General features: G+C 39.6%; 1 protein-coding gene across 2 annotated transcripts in view; it reads left to right on the top strand.

The window, feature by feature from the left end:
* The window catches only part of FGD4 (FYVE, RhoGEF and PH domain containing 4), a 118,486-nt gene that overhangs the window by 45,681 nt on the left and 53,936 nt on the right, over positions 1-18,869 (top strand). The window contains exon 1 of one of the 2 annotated variants that reach the window (XM_063134958.1): positions 14,797-14,823. The exons of the other annotated variant lie outside the window; for it this stretch is intronic. Within the exon in view, the coding sequence (XP_062991028.1) occupies positions 14,799-14,823 (25 nt within the window). The 5' untranslated portion in view covers positions 14,797-14,798. Of the gene's footprint in view, positions 1-14,796; positions 14,824-18,869 lie in introns of those variants that run through there. 2 annotated transcript variants of the gene reach the window in all.

Raw genomic sequence — 18,869 nt, forward strand, 5'->3', positions numbered from 1 at the left:
ACCTTTGATGCTGCTTCATTTAGAATACTGTCTTAAATATTGGTCACCCCATCTGAAAAGGATTCCATAGAGCTTGAGAATGCATTTTTCAGGGCATAACCCAAACTATCCACGAGCACATATTACGTGTACTCTCATTTGCATGATCATTAGACATTCTTGGGCCACTATGAATTCTCTCTGATGTGTAGTTGTTGAGTTCTTTCCTCTTCATTCTTGAGAAACAAAAGCAACATCATTTGATTTTATTGAAAAGCTTTTTCTTTGCCTCTGTCCCAAATATAGTCCTCTGTTATATATGAAGTTCTGAGCTGAATAAGTATTCAAGGAATTGGCTTGAGATAAATGATAATTTAGTTTAGTCCTCTCTTACGTGAGGCGGTATTGCACAGAGTACAGGAACTTTTCTTGGCTACTCGCTGCTATGTTGTAAAGGCTGATCTGCCTCTGAAGAGGCTTTGTGGTGGGAAGTTGTTATCTAGTTTGGACAGAGGCTTCTTTATCTTGGAAGCTAGTACAACATATAAATTGAAAAGTTTGAAAATTGTGGTCAGGATGAAGCCTTCCCTATCCCTAATGGAAGCCAGAAGCTTTATCCAGGCTTTCTGATAATAGAAGCCTCTATTTCTACATGGCCCTTAAGGGCAGTGCTTTGCTGTTGCTTACTAAATGCCCTTTTTGTTTTTGTCTGGAATAGAGCTGGTGCATGTCTTAGTCTGAAAAGGCTGGAGTGGTGCCATGAACCTTCATTATCTGCCTATACAGTATTCTGCTTGCTATATCTGTTTGCTCTGTTTTTGAAGTTGTATGTAGCCTTGAAGGGGATGAGGGGCCTTGGGGCAGAAAAGTGATTCTATAAATATTTTAATAAATTAAATATATGCATATATCTGCAAACTAGACATGTCTTGTGTTCTGTGCTGCAACTTTTCTTTATTATTCCTCTCTTCTGGCCAATTGTTCCTCCCTCCAACCCCAGAGTGAGTTAGTTGTAGTTCCCCCTCATTATACTTTTAGCAAGGAGCGTATCTTAAATCACACACACACACACACACCCAAAAGACCAAATAGAAGATAAAATCTTACTCAACATAATAAAACAGTAACATATAGAAAAATAAGGAAGCCGACTACTAGCTAGTTTGTTTATTTATTGCATTTTTATACTGCCCAATAGCCGAATTTCTCTGGGCAGTTCACAAAAATTAAAACCATTCAAAGTATAAAACAACAGTATAAAAACATGATATAAAATACAAGATAAAAGCACGACCAAGATAAAATCAGCAGCAGTTCAGAAATAGAAATTTCTAAGATTGATAAATGTTGGCCCTGTTCAGACAACACACTAAGCCATGGTGGTTAAGCATTTTGAGCTACACATTATGGCATAGTGTGTTGTGTGAACCATAACTTAGCATGTCTTGTGAACCATTCCTAACCATGATGGCTACAAAAGCATGGTTTAAACACGCTAACCATTTATTGCAAAAAAGTTAGCAGCCTAACCATGGCTTAACGTGTTGTCTGAACAGGCCCATTAAATTCGTCTATACAGTAAATGAATTTGAACAATAACAATGAAACCTTTAATACAGAGGGAAATTAAGTCTAACTACATCAAAATGGCTGTGAGCAATAAATGAAAACTAACATATTTGGATGGCTTACTTGTTGTGAAACCGGCTTATCTACATAAGGATCAAACCAGAACTAATGACTTCTGAGCACCTATCACTTACACTTGCCTAAAATCACTAACTATTGTATATCCCAAACTATATCCCAAACTCCCTAACCACTGACCCTGCTAATGGACTTTATCAGTACACTATTTGCTGACCAGGATAGCCTTGACTGCCTTTAACACATAACATTTTGTGCCTGAAACCATGATTTACTTCTGTTTTTCCTTACTAATACAGTAACTTACAAAGTTACTGGATTTCCAATGTAAGAGGGAACTATGGCTTCTTTAAAAGTAGAAGCTGGCATTTCCAATCTCCTCATATCTAGTGGTGCCCCAGATTGGGGAAGTTGATCTAGAACAAGGATGGGCAACATGTGGCCCTCCAGATGTTGCTAGACTAAAACTATCATTATCCCCCACTATTGGCCATGCTGATGGGAGTTGTAGTCCATCTGGAGGGTCACACATTCCCCATCCCTAGTCTAGAAGTAAAAGTTTCACAGTTAAGGAGCAAATATGCTTTGATATAAATATAACATGCTCTGATATACTATCATGCTTGTCTTAAAACTTCAGGGGGGGGGGGGAAACTTATAAGTAAATTTGTCAGGGAACTGACAATACCATATATGTCACCAGTGGCTAGAAAAAATGCTTTTGTCTACTGGCTGCCCAACCCTGGGCTAGAATATTCCAATTAAATATGAAAGCAAGACATAGAAAGACGTCTTTAAAAATGATATCATCTGTATTCTAGTCTGATTTGTCAGTAAAGTGTACCGAACCTGTTGGTTGGTACATACTGATGCTGTCCTCTTATCCTTTGTTGTGTACATCTTATACAATAACTGAGAACCCTCCATACAATTATTGAATCATGTTCTGTACACATGATGCTAAATGAATATGATCATTCTCAGAATTTTGGTAAACACAACTTAAAAACAATTCATGTAACAAAATACTTGAATTTTTTTTTGATTTTCATCATTTTTATTTTTCCCCAACAACATCTAAACAAACATCACACGTCATACAAACATAATACATAATACATACCAACAAAAATACAAATAACAACTACAATTACACTAAAAAAAACATTTGGGGGTGAGGTTAGAATATATATATATATATTCTTTCGCCTTCTTCATCCCAGAAATGCCCCTTAATTTCTCAATTACCCTTCCACCTAATTTACATACATTAGATTCATAAAATTGTTCCCTTTCCCTCTGATTTAAAATCCAGAAACAAATAATCATTTTCTCTGACTCTTTCAAATAGTCTATCAAAGGTTTCCATTCCAACGTAAATGTAACTGTTGACCTTTCTCTCATTATCGCTGTAAGTTTTGCCATCTCTGCCAGTTCACAAAATACTTGAATTCTTTGAATTAATTTTGAAATAGAATTATTTGTAAAAGTCAACTATTAGATGGTTTCCTGTTTTCAGAACAGTAAAATGAATAGTTGTTATATCCTTTATGTTCATGAGAAGAGTTTTAAAGCAATCTAAAATTAAGCGCTGAAAATACAATCTGAAATGAATTTTACTATTTAACTAAGAATGTAGTATTTGATTGCTGCCTAGAGCAAAAGCAGATTACATATGTCTTTTTTTTTTTAAAAAAAAAAAGTGGTTTTGGTAGGGCACGTTGCAAGACCACCAAGAAAGGTGGGGGGCATATTGGTGCCCACAGGTACCATGTTGCCTAACCCTGTACAATTGAATTAACCCATTCTGTATATTTTTCTACCTTCAGTTGTTCCATACAATTTGATACCTTTTAAACTTAATCTTGGCTTAGTGTCATTCAAGCCTTCTATGATTTGTGAATTACAGTTGACCCTGTAGACTGGTTTTTATAGAGTATTCCTCTGGTAAGCAACGTAGATCTTGAAACACATCAAGGTAATCTATATCAGCATTGTTTTGATTTTCTGTGTCTCCCTTCTATTAATTTAACACTTTGTACCAAATTTAAATTAGTCAGTGATATGATCCTTAGACCCGGTTAGGTTGTATATCAAAATCTACCATTTAGAATTCCAGTTGTGTTGTCTTTTAATTTGAATTGAGGGTATAAAGGATCTACCAATCACTTGCACTCTTTTTCTAGAGTACGTTACTAATTTGGTATTTGAAAATTGAAATGATTTAGTTTGTACTGTGTTGCAGGTTTTTAAAGACCTTCCATTAGTTTGTGTGGCTGCATCAGTTTAAAAGTCCAGTTTTGAAATAAGATCCCCATAGCGTGTCTTCTAGAGATGACTAATTCAGTGTACCAATTAATAAATTGTGTGAATTGTGTTTCTATCAATGAAAACATACTGTGGATTTGAGACTTTCTCTACGTTTTCACATTTTAGTAATAATTTAAGTTGCCACATTTTCTATGCTGTGGCTGATGCCATGCATAGGAACGTAGGAAGCAGCAGTGTACAGATTCAGACCATTGATCTATCTAAGTCAGTATTGTTTATACCAGGCTGCTGCCAAATTTTGCTGCCCCTTCCTCTGAATTCTTCTGCAAATCACTCTCCCTACAGCTCAGTTGTTTGGTGGGCTGGGGGGGAACATGATTGCGATAGGGAGGATTGTGCACAGGTTAGCCCTCTCACAAGGAGATGTCAGGGATTGGATCTGGGACTTTTGCATGTGAAGCATATAGTCTGCCACTGAACTATGGCCCTGACACAGAGCATGCCTTTTCCACTTCTATCAAAATCATATCTGTTGGACTTGTGCCATGACTGTGCAGTCTTTAAGTAATTCACAAGTTTGTCCTCATGGCTTTAAATTGGACACATAAGGGTCTATGTTTTCCTTCTTCCTGTGGTCTAGTAAAAAGTGCCTTGCAGCATGGTGTAGATTTACTAATTAAAACATTTTTTATCATTATCTGCATTATTTTCAAACGGAAAGTTATTAAATATCTTTCTTCACCTCCACATGAAGAAATAGTGCTGACAGAAGCCTCTCCTTTTTCCTGAAACTGCTCCACTTGTGATGAACTGCAACTCAAATCCTTGTTTCCACCTTCTCCAATTCTCTGCTGCATTTCCATAAAACATCAGTTTCACTAAAGTTTTAGCAATCTGGTTGTTGCTTAATTGTTTGTTTCATGCTTCTGCAAAATTTAAAACATTGCCAGAAGTGACTAAATTATAGAACAATGTGCAACTCTTACTACAACTAATCTCAAAATAGCTGCTGTCCTAAATTTCAGTTTTCTGCTGGTGTTCCCCAGAACTAGTGCCTTTTATGCCATCCACTCATGACCAGGGCCGTTGCCAGACTTTTTTGCGCCCTAGGCAAGGCGAGCTTCTTGCACCACCACCCCAAAATTTGCCAACTTCGATTCAGTTGTTCAAGAAGAGTTTCTGAACTATTATATTTTCCTTCTATTATGTTTTTTTTTCTTAAAACAGCTAATTTGTATAAAACTGTGACCCTAAAAGGGCAGTACGGCACCCCTCTGAGGTCTGTGCCCTAGGCGGCTGCCTAGTTGGCCTAATGATAGTGCTGGCCCTGCTCATGATGCTTGCATTTTTCCTATCATTACAACCTGGGAATTCTTCCCAGATTACTAGCATGATCAAGCACACCAAGGAGGGACCACTTGATCTACATTTCCAATTTACACACAGCCCCCTTACTGTAAGTAATGGCTAGGTGGGTTGTGTTGATGTGCTCAGTATTATTCATGGGCGGCAAAAGATTGGTGGGAGCAAAATAGTGCCCTCTTCTTTCCTTTACCCAACATACATAGTCTGCAAAAGAAATGGATTGTGATTCGTGCTAATACACTCCTAGAACAGATATGGCTCCTAGCACTATCAATTTAAAGGCATTGTGCAGCTATTCCGTCTTTCTGTCCTTAATGTGTTTTTTTAAAAAAAAAAAAGCAGTGAAAAACGCAGGTTTATGAATGATGTCTGGAACTCCCCCTACCCCAATTCTGTTTAAGAACATGAAAAGAGCCATGCTGGATGAGACCAAGGGTCCATCTAGTGCAGCACACTGTTCACATAATGGCCAACCAGCTGTTGACCAGGAATCCACAAGTAAGACACTGTGCAAAAGCACCCTTCTACCCATGTTCCCCAGGAACTGATGTGATACTAGAGGCACATAGCCATCAGGACTAGTAGCCATTGATAGCCTTCTCCTCCAGAAATTATGTGTCCAATTTAAATCCAACTCCCTTTTAAAGCTATCCAAATTTGTGAATTCTAAAAACCTGGGGTTGGATCTAGAGTTTTTAGTCCAGTTTTTAGTTCAGAACGCACCCACTGGTGAAAAGGGGGTCTTTTTTGCTGATTCCCTCTGTCTGCAGATCTCAGCACCTCCTCCCTGTAAGTGCCAGACTCTCCAGAGCAGAGTTTGTGGAGATGGAACACTAAAGGGGGAGGGGAAAATTGGAGAAGATTGTGTCTTCCTCCACTCAGGAGCAAAGCTTCCTTGAATCAAAAACTTCTGACTGGCAGAAGGAACTCTTCCATCCATGGGAAGCTTTTGCTGGATCCAAGCCATTGTCAGAAGGAAGCACCCATAGTTTGCATTATTGGAGAGATATAGTCTATTTACTTTAAAATAATAATTTTTCAACTTATCATAGAATCATAGAATAGTAGAGTTGGAAGGGGTCTACAAGGCTATCTAGTCAAACCCCTTGAAAACTTGAATCTGTTTGCTGTTTCTTCAGCTTCTTAAAACAGAAACTAAATATTTTATCTTGTTTGCAATGCTAGTTCAAATAAAGGGAAATTAGCAGATTAAGAAGCTAAATTTCAATTTTTGTTTGTGTTAAGCAGTCTTAGGGCATGTCTGCACCATAGGATGTAGAGGGAGGGAGGGGGGATGATCCCGGACTTACCTGCTTCCGGAATCGCCCCAGGGTGTCTACACAGAAGCACAATGTCCCAGAAGGGAAGAAGGATGTCGCACTAATTCCGCCCGCCATTTAAAAAAAACAGACAGGAGCTGGAGCGCACTTGCACTTCAGCAAAAAAGTAAGTTTTAAAAAAAAGCCCCGACCCTGCTCCCCCCCACCCCTGATGTCCCTGGACTCTCCCCAGCCTGACGCCTTCCCTCTGCTGACCCCCACTACTCACGAGGAGGAGGGAAGAAGCCGGGATGGGCGACCACACCACCTGCGGTCCTCGGGATCGTCCCAGGACCTCGAGAAAAACCGGGAAAAAGGTGTCGGCAGATATCCCAGGGAAATGGAGGGATATCCATTACCTGCTCCCAGGATCCCCTGTTCGTCATGTGGATGCACAGGGATGATCCCCGAGAAAAAAACTGGTGTAGACATGCCCTTACTCTGCATCCCAGATAGGGAAATATCTTTTGGCTTATTGGTTTGTTTATACTACTTAATATCCAAAAATCTCTAGGGGATGCACAATACATATATAATACAGTATGAAACCAATGTAAAATTGGTGTACTTCAGCAATTAAAATTCACTAATCAAGAGACTTTTTTTTATCATAATGGAAGATTATCTGAGTTTATCCATGAATGACTTTCTAAAAACAGAGTAAATAGTAAATGGAGTTTGTTTTTTGCAATTTCAGCATTTAAAAATAAGTGGGAAGGCAATTTGTAGGAGAAAGCATTTTGTGCAGTACAGTGAAAAGAATACTCAAATGCTGTAGTTGACAACACAGATAGTACTGTGTTGGCAGTTAGTAGTTTGAATATTGTTTAAATGTTGTAAAGTTATTTATATAGGAGGTTTCTAAGGGCTTTTTCTTTGTCCCACTCCCCTTCCTTTTACATTTTACCCAATAGCTGGGTTCACACAACATGACAAGTTAGAATGTGGGTTGTCATTGAACAGTGGTTAGTTGTTGAATTGTGGGTTTGTTGTTGGATTGTTTATCATTAACAAAGCAAGGTCTATTAGCACGACTGGGTTCACATAACGTAACCCACGATTCAACAATAACTGACAGTTTAAAACAACCCGCACTCAACCCATAATCTAGTTTGTTGTCTTATGTGAAACCAGGTCAATCTGGGCCTTCACTGTGCATGTGGCAGCCCAAGACAGCTATTGTACACTTTGTAAATAGGGCCACAAATGCTTCGGGGAGTAGATACTGTCGTTTGCAGACATTGTATGGAAATAAAAATTCATGGGCCCTTGGCTGCAGCCACCATTTTTTTTCTATACAGTGTCCCTGAGAATGATGGGTTAGTAGTAGTTGTAGTAATGTTTGTTTGTTTGTTTGGTTACATCATTTTTACCCTGCTCAGGGTAAGACAGTCCCTGCGCTCAAGCTTATGATCTAGAAGACTTGACACAAAAAGAAAAGGAATTGGGATTTAATTTAATAAAATCTCTAAGCAGCTTGTGTTGTTTATTCGTTCAGTCGTTTCCGACTCTTCGTGACTTCATGGACCAGCCCACGCCAGAGCTTTCTGTCGGCTGTCGCCACCCCCAGCTTCGCCAAGGTCAAGTCTGTCACCTCCAGAAAAATCACAATTAAAATTATATAATACATATGTAATACAGTATAACAGTTTGAAAAATTCAACTTACAACAACAAAGTAAAATAAAAGAAACAGTAAAAAGAGACAGTAAAACAGAGCAGCTGCATGATGATAAACAGAGGAAAAAAGTTTGTGTGAACAAGTACATTTTCAGAAAGTGTTTGAAATGCACCACATTTTCTGCCTCCCAAACCATTATTATTATTTATTTATTTATATAGCACCATCAATGTACATGGTGCTGTACAGAGTAAAACAGTAAATAGCAAGACCCTGCCGCATAGGCTTACATTCTAATAAAATCATAATAAAACAATAAGGAGGGGAAGAGAATGCAAACAGGTACAGGGTAGGGTAAACAGGTACAGGGTAGGGTAAACAGGCACTGGGTAGGGTAAAACTAACAGTATAAAGTCAGAACAAAATCAAGTTTTAAAAGCATTCCAGCTTGTGGGTGCCACTACTTAGAAGGCCTGCTTTTGAAATGTTACATGACAATATTCTGCTAGTTGCAGAATGGCCAACAAGGCTGCTTCTGAAGGTCTTAGGGGTTGGCTAGGTGTATATAGAGGACATTGGTCCACTAGGTCTCCTGGTCCCGAGTTATTTATGGCTTTGTATGTGAAAAACAGAACCTTGAATATGGCTTGGTAGCTAATAGGCAGCCTTCCAATGGCATTTGCACCTCAGTTTTCAACTGAGCTGGGTTGGCCTGTTGAACACGCAGCTAAGCCTGGGCATGATTAATAACGGAAGGGGAGGAGCCCTTGGACCGCTTCATATATTACTGTAAGTGCTAGAAACCATTGTCCAAACATCTGCCCCCTCCCAATCTTCAAGAGGGTTTTCCATCCCTCAAATGAGGTTCCCACCGTCAGTTGTTTCAAACGTCTGTGGAAAGCGTTTTTATTTACACAAGAGTTTGGGGGAGGGGTGGTTTGAATGTTAATGTGGGTGGAGGGTTTTTTAATGGTAATTGTTTTATGTGCTATTGTAAAGCACCACGATGATGGAAACAGTGAGGTGGTGCTATAAAAATGCTTTAAATAATAAATAAATAAATAAATGTGGATAAACTCAGATGGGCCAGAGCTCCAGCCTGGGCTGAATTTATTTTTAATGTATTATTTTTTTAAACAAACAAGCAAGCAAGCCAACATGTATGCCAAAACTTATTTGTCCAAGTCTAAAATGTTAAAATATTTTTAAACAGATTGTTAGTATAAGGATTTCATGATTGACTGAACTGAAAAGCATAGACTCTTGGTCAACATTTATTTGGGGCAGGCAGGCACCAGCCCTCCTTTTTACTGCTAGGTCTTCACATCTGTCAGGGATGCATTAGGATGGATTCCTGCATTGAGCAGGGGGTTGGACTCGATGGCCTTGTAGGCCCCTTCCAACTCTGCTATTCTATGATTCTATGATAACCATCCCTCCTGTGATAGAGCTGGGTTCAAGAAGAGATCTTACTACAGATGATGTAGGGAAGGAAGCTTTGCACTCACTGAATGTGGGTATTTGCCGGGGAACTTCCTTGATTGGATGGTGTATATCTTTGAAGTAATTAAAACACACAACTACAAAATCCTTCTCAAAAGGCTGCGCTGAAATGATCACTTTTCAGCAAACTGAAGTGAAAGCATTAAAGCGTGGTTTCCCCTTAGTTTTTTGAGAACCAAGGCCAGTGTAATAGGACCCTAACAAATGTTGAACTGTTAATATGGTAACAGAAATAGGGAATATGGAGCTTATTGCATTTTGATAATTTTTAAGATCCATTTAATAAAAGTGAAGTAGCTCTTAGGTAGACATAGAAAAACCAAAAATAATACAGTTACAACTATCCTTATTGCACATTTCTTTAATAAACTGAATTCCTTTGTTTGTATGAGAGGCACATGAGAATTTTTAAATGTTAAATGAAGTAATATTTGAACTGTAATGGGTAACGTTTTAAAAATCTATAGGATAGCTTGTATAGAAACAAGTGACTTTTTTGTCGATTAAATCAGTTTATTCCAATATTAATGCTTTTCTGAGAGAGTGTGAAACTTGCATTAGCTTTTCAGCTCCTATTATAATAATTCTCCCGCTCCAAAATACAAAGAAGTGCCTTATTCAACTTGCAGTTCTAGTGATTAAAATGATTCCCCACTAATTAACAAATTAAATGTTTTGTTGATTTATTGTACACTCACTTAAGTTTTAGCCATACCAAGTTATCTGCTGTCAAAAAATAATGTATAATAATAATATACAATATTTATATAACACTTTCAAGTGTTCAATGTGTTTCACATGCATATCTAGTTGTAAACTTTAGTTCTGAATAAACTTGTAAGGTAAGTCAGTATGATTCTCCCCCCACCCCCACATTGCAGATGGGATAGGGTAGAGTGACCGTGGCTGAGAGATATGAAAAATGGCATGTATTTTATATATTTGTAGAGCCTTTAAATCACATCTTTAGAAGGGAATGCAGGAGTCATCATTGCTCCACCAGCGTTGGAATATGTGAGTCCAATAGCCTCATTTTATCAGCTTTATCAGCTATCCCCTCTCTTTCATTGTATGGCACTAACAATTCCAAATCACTCCATGGGCTTGTTTATAACCCCAAAATGCTAAATTATTATTACTTTATGGAACCACAGGAATCTCTCACTTAGTTTTTGTTCTAGGAACTTGACCAGTTTTATTACAATTGTCACTGGCCTTGGTTAGAGTAAGTACTGCTAAGTACAAAATCAGTTGTAGACCTTTGGATTCAATTAATGAGATAGTCAGCACTGTATCTCCCTTAATCTCTCATGTATCCCTTTATCTTTTAAATCATCCACGGATAAAGCAGTTGATCTCTTACTTTCTTTTCAGGGAACTGAGGATTCTAGTAATGGTAGACAGGTTTTTAACAAGTGAAATTGTTTTTAACAAGTGAAATTGTTTTCACATTAGCCTGTTCCATCATTCACATTGAAGACTTTAACTCTCTTTGTAACTTTTCCATGGTTTTAAAAAGACATTCTGAAATGTATTTTTTCTTATGGTATGAAGCAGGGGCATGGTTGTGACTCTTAATTTTATGTTTTTGTTTCAATCTAGAAAAAAATGTTGATCTTTGGTTTTATTTATTTATTTATTTATTTCATTAATTACATTTATTTACCACCCCACAGCCGAAGCTCTCTGGGTGGTTTCCAAAAGCTAAAAACAGTAAACATTTATATATATATATATATATATATATATATATATTTGATTTCAAAGATATTGAATTGCTACCTTATCTCTTTAAATGGTGACAAGCTCCAGGGTGCAAGGTTTCCCGAGGTTTAGTTATTCTGTGTGGTTGCAGGGTGGTTTAGCAGGACATCTGAACATGGAGTAGTTTTTCTGTCGAGGGTTGTTTTTCACAAACAAACCACCCTGAGAACCCATGGCCTGTAATAGGGTTTTTAGGATGACTTGTTCTCAGGGTTGCTTGTTGGGAAGTCCAAACCCAGCAGGGCAGTTTTATCGTGGGTTGGCAAGAATGACTTGTAAACGGCTGTGAAGAACAGCGAAAATCACTGGTGTTCCTTGCAATCTCGCTAGTAGATCTTTCCACTTCAGCATGGATTTTAAATTTCTTTTTCCATAGAAATCTTCAAGAAAGGACACCGGAGAATGTCACGAACACATTTCGAATTATATTAAAAAAAAATGGTCCTGCACAAATGTGAATGTCAGCTGCTAAGAATTTTGCACAATTTCCCTCTCCATTTTATTGCTTTGCCATGAAATTTGTGTAGTTTTAGTGATCTCCCTTGAAATTTTTGTCTGCTTGTCTGCTTTGAAAGTTGTGTATGTTTACCCATTTGATCCCTGCTCTGCCTTGAAATTTGCATATGTTTAGCGACCCTGCTCACTACTCTGTAACCCTCATGGAGACCAGAGAAGGGAAATGGCATGCATGAAGGGGCAGGGAACCAAAAGCCATTAGTGGCTGCAGGAGAGAAGGAGCTTTTAGGGGTGGGAGTTGTTGCTGCAATAGACAGGAAGCAATCTTTTTTTTTTTTTTTTAAAGTTCACTAGGAAGGGAAACCTGAAGTGGAGGATGAAATTGACAACAACATTAATAAGAGGAGGATATTAGTATGCTTGGCTAAATAGTGGTCAGGAACACCCACCCAAAGCCATGCAAATGCATTCTTGTGGCCATACGGGCTCAGAAACTTTGGCAATTGGATGTGGGTGTATGGTTGAGATTCCCTCATTAGCCAGCAGTCCCAGTGGACTAATTGTGAAAAGGATGCTGACACAGGGAACAAGGAAATGAGGATTTCTCCTGCAAAGGCCCCTGGGATACATGCCAGCAGCAGCCAGAGGGACTGAGGGAGAAACAAACTGCAGCAAGCCAGCGTGAGAGTGATCATCTATCAGAGTAAGGGGACAAGCCACTCACTTGACATGACTCATTCTCAAGGTGGTCTAGCATAATATGAGAACTCTATGACCTTATTCGCACTTAATGAGAACCCACTGTGGGGTCCTCACAGCGCTTATCATGGTGGTGGCGGCTTATTGTTACATGCCAACCTTGCAAGGGTGGTTGACTGTTTTAGGGTTGTGGGTGGCTTGTCAACCATTCCAGCAACACAACCTCACTGGATTCACATATAATGGAAAGCTATGGCATGCCCCCACTGCACCCTAAATATTCGAAACGACAATGACAAGCCGCTGGGGGAAATTCACCCATGGGAACTGGGCTTCTGTCTCCCTCTGTTTTTTATTGGCCGTGTTCAGACAACACGCTAAACCATGCTGCTTAACCACAAAATGGTTAATGGAATGCATTAAAGTTAATGCATTCCGTTAACCATTTTGTTGCAGGTCCAACCTATACCTTGTGATTTCTGAAATGGTACTTTACTTTGATCCCAAAGGGGTGACTGTGTGGGTGTTGAGCACAGTAAAAAGAGAGGTAATTTGCAGGATATGATAGCTGAAATTGTAGAAGGCCAAGACTACTTGAAACACAACTACTGTGCCTTTTTTAATGGCAAAATTCTACTCTCTCTTGACACAACCTAACACTTGTACTGGGCAGGAAATTATTATGAAAATAAATAATATTCTAGTGTCAGCATGGTGGTGCTCTGCTTTAGAGATTGTAGACAAATAACTCATCCCCCACCCCCACCCCAATATATAGCAATAAAGTGTTCAGGTTTAGGCCTGGCAGTTTATGTGGCATGTCGGGGAAATGTTTTGGGAGGGTGGGTAAAAAAGAAAAATATATGACATAATTTCTTGCTTCTCCTGAAACTTCTTTGTAAGCAGCTCCAAACGACACTGCAAAGCTCTGGTTCCAGGTTGGCTGGAGCCATAAATTAGAACACTCCTCTTAGGATGTAAGGGTCATTACAACATTGCTAATTGTTTGCATCCAGTTTCTATATTGTTGCTACTATTGAGAGAAGTGCAATTGCCGGTATTTGTTAATGCAGATATGAACCTGTGCTTTCATTTCCAGGAAGTAATTCCTAATTTGAGGAAAAGCCACCCTTAACAAGCAGGTGCATCATGTTAGGCAGCCCAAATAACTTTGTTTTAGAGTGAAAGAAAAAAGCCCTGATGTGACTGTCAAAAGTTAGGATTTTTTTTAAGGACTAGAAAACTTTTTAAAATCGAACATGTAAAAGAAATTCCATGTACTAGTGAAAATAGAGGAACTCCATGTCCATAATTACATGCAAGATAGTGGTTTGGTTGTTTTGTAACCAGCTTTATCTTGGCAATGTATCTGTTTCATTCAACTCTAGTGTGCAAAAGATTTTTCTTTTCAGTCTCCACCACAATCACTAGTATGTAACCACAATTTTTGGTAGAAACTACAAAGAGTCTTGAACTACAAACTTGTGACAATTTCCAGAGGGTAGCTGCATTAGTCTGTTTCTGCAAAACAACAATGTTGCTGCTGTAACCTTGTGATTTTTAACATGCCCCAAGTGTTTTTGGCTTTGCTGCAGCAAACCATCACAGTTAGCCCTCTGGAAATTGTCATTATTCTTGGTTGCATTTTTATGTTCCCCTCAAATTAGCTGTGAAAATAAGATTTATTTGTTAGCTAATGTTGACAAAGGCAAAATAGAAGCTGCACTGGGAATGTAAAAGCTTAGGAGGGAAATAATAACTACTGAGTACTTTGCAGAAATAGCAATTATATCATTTAACTTTGCTTTTCTGTACTGAGGAAAACAACCTTGCAGTTGTCCACTGCGCTTTCCCCCCGCAGTTTTGAAAGTTACATAATTTGACTTCTCTCTTAACTATTTCGCTGGAATGAAATCCATGCTCCCCCCACCCCCTTGCTCATTTGCATGCTTACTGAGGAGCGGTACAAAAACAGGCATGCCTCTAGGGGGGCTGGGCAGATGGCTCCTAACGTTCTTGAAGTGTAAACTTTCAGTGTGTTCTGATTTAGAACTCCTCGGTCTGGTCTGTAAAGCTTGCAGTTGAGCACTATGTGAGCCAATCAGATGATCTTTGTCATTGCAACATCGATTCTTTGTATGCACAATAGTGCTAGATTGACGTGTATCTAAATACATGACTGCCATGTCGTCTGATGCAGGTAAATGATTCCATGTTGCTGCTGTTGCTATTATTGTTTACTTGATTTATCAAAGTTCTCCTGATCCAAAGGTTTTTTGCATGCGTGCGTGTGCTTTTCATACTTTTGAGCATCCCCAGATTAATGACAGTGTAGCATTCATAAACGTTGTGTAATACTTCTGGAATGCTGTACCTCACCCCTTTGTTTCATCTAGTTTTATTAGTTTAGAAAGCAAAATGTTTGGTTAATATAGTATAGAAAATAACTGTGTGTTGCTTTTGGCTTTCTTCTCCCATTGCTTCAAGGTGGTTGGAAGTTTTCTTGAGCAATTAAGTTAGCTGTTGTGTTAAGTGATTTCTATTTCCGGTTTGTTTTTTGAGCTGACAGCCTGGGAATTCTCTGTTCTACATTTGAATCACTTGTAGTTCCTCTTCCTATAAATCATTTGTGATAGTATGCAAGATAGCATTTCCTCTCTCATTTGTATAATAGCTGTACGCTTTGGAATCTGTTTCTGAAAAGCCTATTTTGCATTTAAAATGAGATTATATAAATGTTCAGTAACTTGAAAAAGAAACTTACATATCTGTTCCTCTGTGCCCATTTCTGCATTGTTTGTACAATGTGTGAACAATGTGTGGAGAATTTAACAGTGCAGGCGTTTATTATGTACCTTCATAATCAGTTCAGGAAAAGTTAATATGGTTTGCTACATATATTGAGTATTGGTTTATTAAATATAGCACTACATCTACTGAACCTTGAGAAAATGTTCCATGTGCAATTCACCCTCCTTTCAGGAGCATTGGATCTTATCATGAACACCTTTTATTCTGCAGCCGTCTTTGTTTCTGCATAAGTCACTGATCTGGGCATGCTGCTGTGTCTCTGCTGCATCAGGAATGATTGACCCAATTTTATCCATTAAGGGGATTTGCAGATTTTGGCTGGCTGTGTCAGCCAACTCAGTAACTTGTGGTAGTCAGGACCATGCACCAAAGAGCTGAGGTCTTTATCTGTCAACATTACTCAGTAGAGCCAAAATCCTCTGAAGCCCAGCATAAGATCAGTGATGATTTCTCCTCCTTAGTTCCACAGGGTCTCCCAAGGGCACACAAGACAGAGCTCCTTCTTTCTTTTCCCATTACCGCTCAGTGCTATGTAAGCACCCAGCATGTGCATTGCTGTTGCCCTCCACCAACACATCCCTGCCCTTTCTAGCTCAGGTTGATTGGAACATGCTGTAGGTGCACTCACCGTCCATGCTATACAGCATTGGCTCCTTTGTGTGCTGAGCACTTCCTAGAACTGACAGGTACCTGAGAAGGCAGATGATAACGTGAAACTGGAGAGGGCCCTGCATTTCAAAGAGCTCTTCCAAAACAAATTGCTATGTCAGGGATCCAAAACCTGAGGCCTGGGCCCAAATCTGGCCCATCTGGGGTCTCAGTCTTGCCTTCTGGGGTTCCTCAGATTGCTTTGCCCCCTGACCCAGCCTTCTTTCCCCTGAACATTGAATGGTTTCCCAGATTTCATGCAGTTCCCCCCCCACCCTAAAAGTTTGAAGAGTTCCTTCTAAGGCTTAGTTATTGGCAGAGCTTTAAGCTAAAATCAGCAGGTTATTTTGCCCCAGCCCCTTTTGTCTTTAGCCCCACCTTTTTTTCCCTTTAGCCACACCCAACACTGGAATGTGGCTCCTGAGAGCTTCTCCAGAAAGGAATTTGGCCCTCAAGCTGAAAGGTCAACACCTCACGCGCTATGCAGAAGATCCCCTGCTCCCCCAGACCTTAGAAGTAGTGGGGGGGGGACCTCTGCTGCTGCTTCCTTCTCTCCACCTGTCTCTGTGGCTGCCATCAAAAGCGTTTCTCTTTCCTTCCTAGTCTTCCTTCTCCATTACCTCTCATCTCTAGGAGTCACTTGGTGCATGAACAATTATCACTGGCTATTACACAGTGCTCGTGCACACAGCTCAGCCTGAGAAGGGAGAAGAAGAGGCTTGCAGTGGATAGTGGTTGTGGTTTGTGTCACGCTTGCTAGAGAGGGAATGTGTCGTGAGTGGATTTTTGAACTTCTGCACCTGATGGAGAAATCAGGTGGTGAAATTACCTCTCCTAGTGGAGGTTGATCGGAAGGCAATAAGGCCAGATCAGTGAATCATACAGAGATATAATAGGCAATGTCCACTCTACAGTGGGTGCTTTGGGCTCACAAGAGCCTTCAGTTATTCAGTTTAGCTCTCATACTGCCAGATTTTGAAGCATGGTGCTGTTTCTGTACAACTTTGGAATGACTCATTGACATGCCCACCAAGGCATGCAATCTAGAATACCCAGTCTTGCAGAAACGGCAGGAAACTGAGGCGTCATACCACCCCGACAATCTTTCAAATCCCTACGGTCATGAACTTTTTTCAATTACACTTCTTGTTCAGGAGGATCTCCATTCAAAACTAATGCAGGGTGCACACATCTGACGATTCCTTTCTGGCCTGTTCCCTAGACAAGGAATGAAAAAGAGCTTCTCATGGTTGCCTAGGAAACACATCCCCTGCACTACAAACCCCAAACAGCAGTGCGAGAAAATACATGTATGCCAGAAAGGAAGCACATGTGTGCAACAAAATTACAAGCCAATGAATAATCACCCCGACCCCCCAAGAATTGCCCGATGATACTGAACCAGATCTGAATTGAAACAAGGGACATTTGCCCATCATTAATTAAAATCTAACCTGTGTTTCTGCATAACCAAGTATGACCATTTTTCTCATTGGAGTTTAAAAATAAATTGATAAAAGAAGTAAGATTCAGTGGGGGGTAATAAGAAGGATCTTAAACCTACATAAAAGTAGTATGTGTGGATGGAAGAGGTGAACAGTATTTTGACAGTTTTCAAATGTTTGAAATGATTTCATAAGATGAGGGAGAACTTGATTTATTTAACCCAAGTATTGTGATGGCCACCAATCCTGATGGCTTCAGAGTGAGATTAGACAAATTCATGAAGGATAACACTGTCAGTGGCTACCATATATTTCTTCCAGTATCAGAAGCGGTATGAGCAGGATGGTGCTTTTGCACTTGCGTCCTACTTGTGGGATTCCCAGGCATCTGATTGGCCATTGTGTGAATAGAATGCTAGGTCTAGATGGACCCTTGTTCTGAATCAGCATGGCTGTCCAGCATGGCTCTTATGTCAAAGAAGGTAATGTTTATAATGCCACTGGGCAAATGTTGGTCATGGCATTTACATAAACATAAATATTATTTCAGTACAATCACATTCCAACAGTTTTAAAGCTTTAAAAAGAAAAAGAAAAAAAGAAAGAATGGGAAGTGGTGGAAGTAACAAAAATATTCTTGACTGTGGGGTTCATCATAGGGGACTCAAAAAGCACTTGGACAGGTGTTGCTTTTTTTAGGCTAATGTTTGAAGCAATGTCATGTGCAGAGGGGCAATTGCAGGTTATCTCCTTGGAAAGTTGCAGGTTATCTCCTTTTTTGTGTGCTAATGTTTTATTTTCAAGAATACTTTGACTGTGGGATAACCTTCCTCAGAGCACTGAGTTGACTAGATGGAAAAATTGGGTTCCTTCTAGCTCTGTGATTAAAACACACACAAACACTGGGCTTGTTCAGACAATATACTTACCCACACTCGGTGGTTGAGTGTGGGATGTTAGCGTGTTGCCTGAATGTCCGCAGGGTGGCTTGTAAAACATGCAGTATAACTTATTTTCTCGAGCAAGCCACCCATGGTTTATTGGTGGGCTGTTCAGGGTGGTAATAAGCTACCCGGCATGGTTAGCTAGCCACCCTGCAGACATTCAGGCATCAAGCTAACCCACGGTTCAACAAACAACCCACAGTTCAACAATAACCCACATTCAATCCTGAGTGTGGGTTAGCGTGTTGTCTGTCTGGCCCTACTGAGTTAACTAACTTTCAAACAACCTAGAAATCACTGATAATGAACAGAAATACATGCCTAATGAGTGCTGAACATGCTGAACTTTTCTAAAGCCAAGGGTTAGATTGGGACTGTTAAGTCAGTACAGTTGCTTC

The sequence above is a fragment of the Elgaria multicarinata genome, chromosome 9 (assembly GCF_023053635.1).
Source record: "Elgaria multicarinata webbii isolate HBS135686 ecotype San Diego chromosome 9, rElgMul1.1.pri, whole genome shotgun sequence".
In the NCBI taxonomy this organism is placed as follows: domain Eukaryota; kingdom Metazoa; phylum Chordata; class Lepidosauria; order Squamata; family Anguidae; genus Elgaria; species Elgaria multicarinata.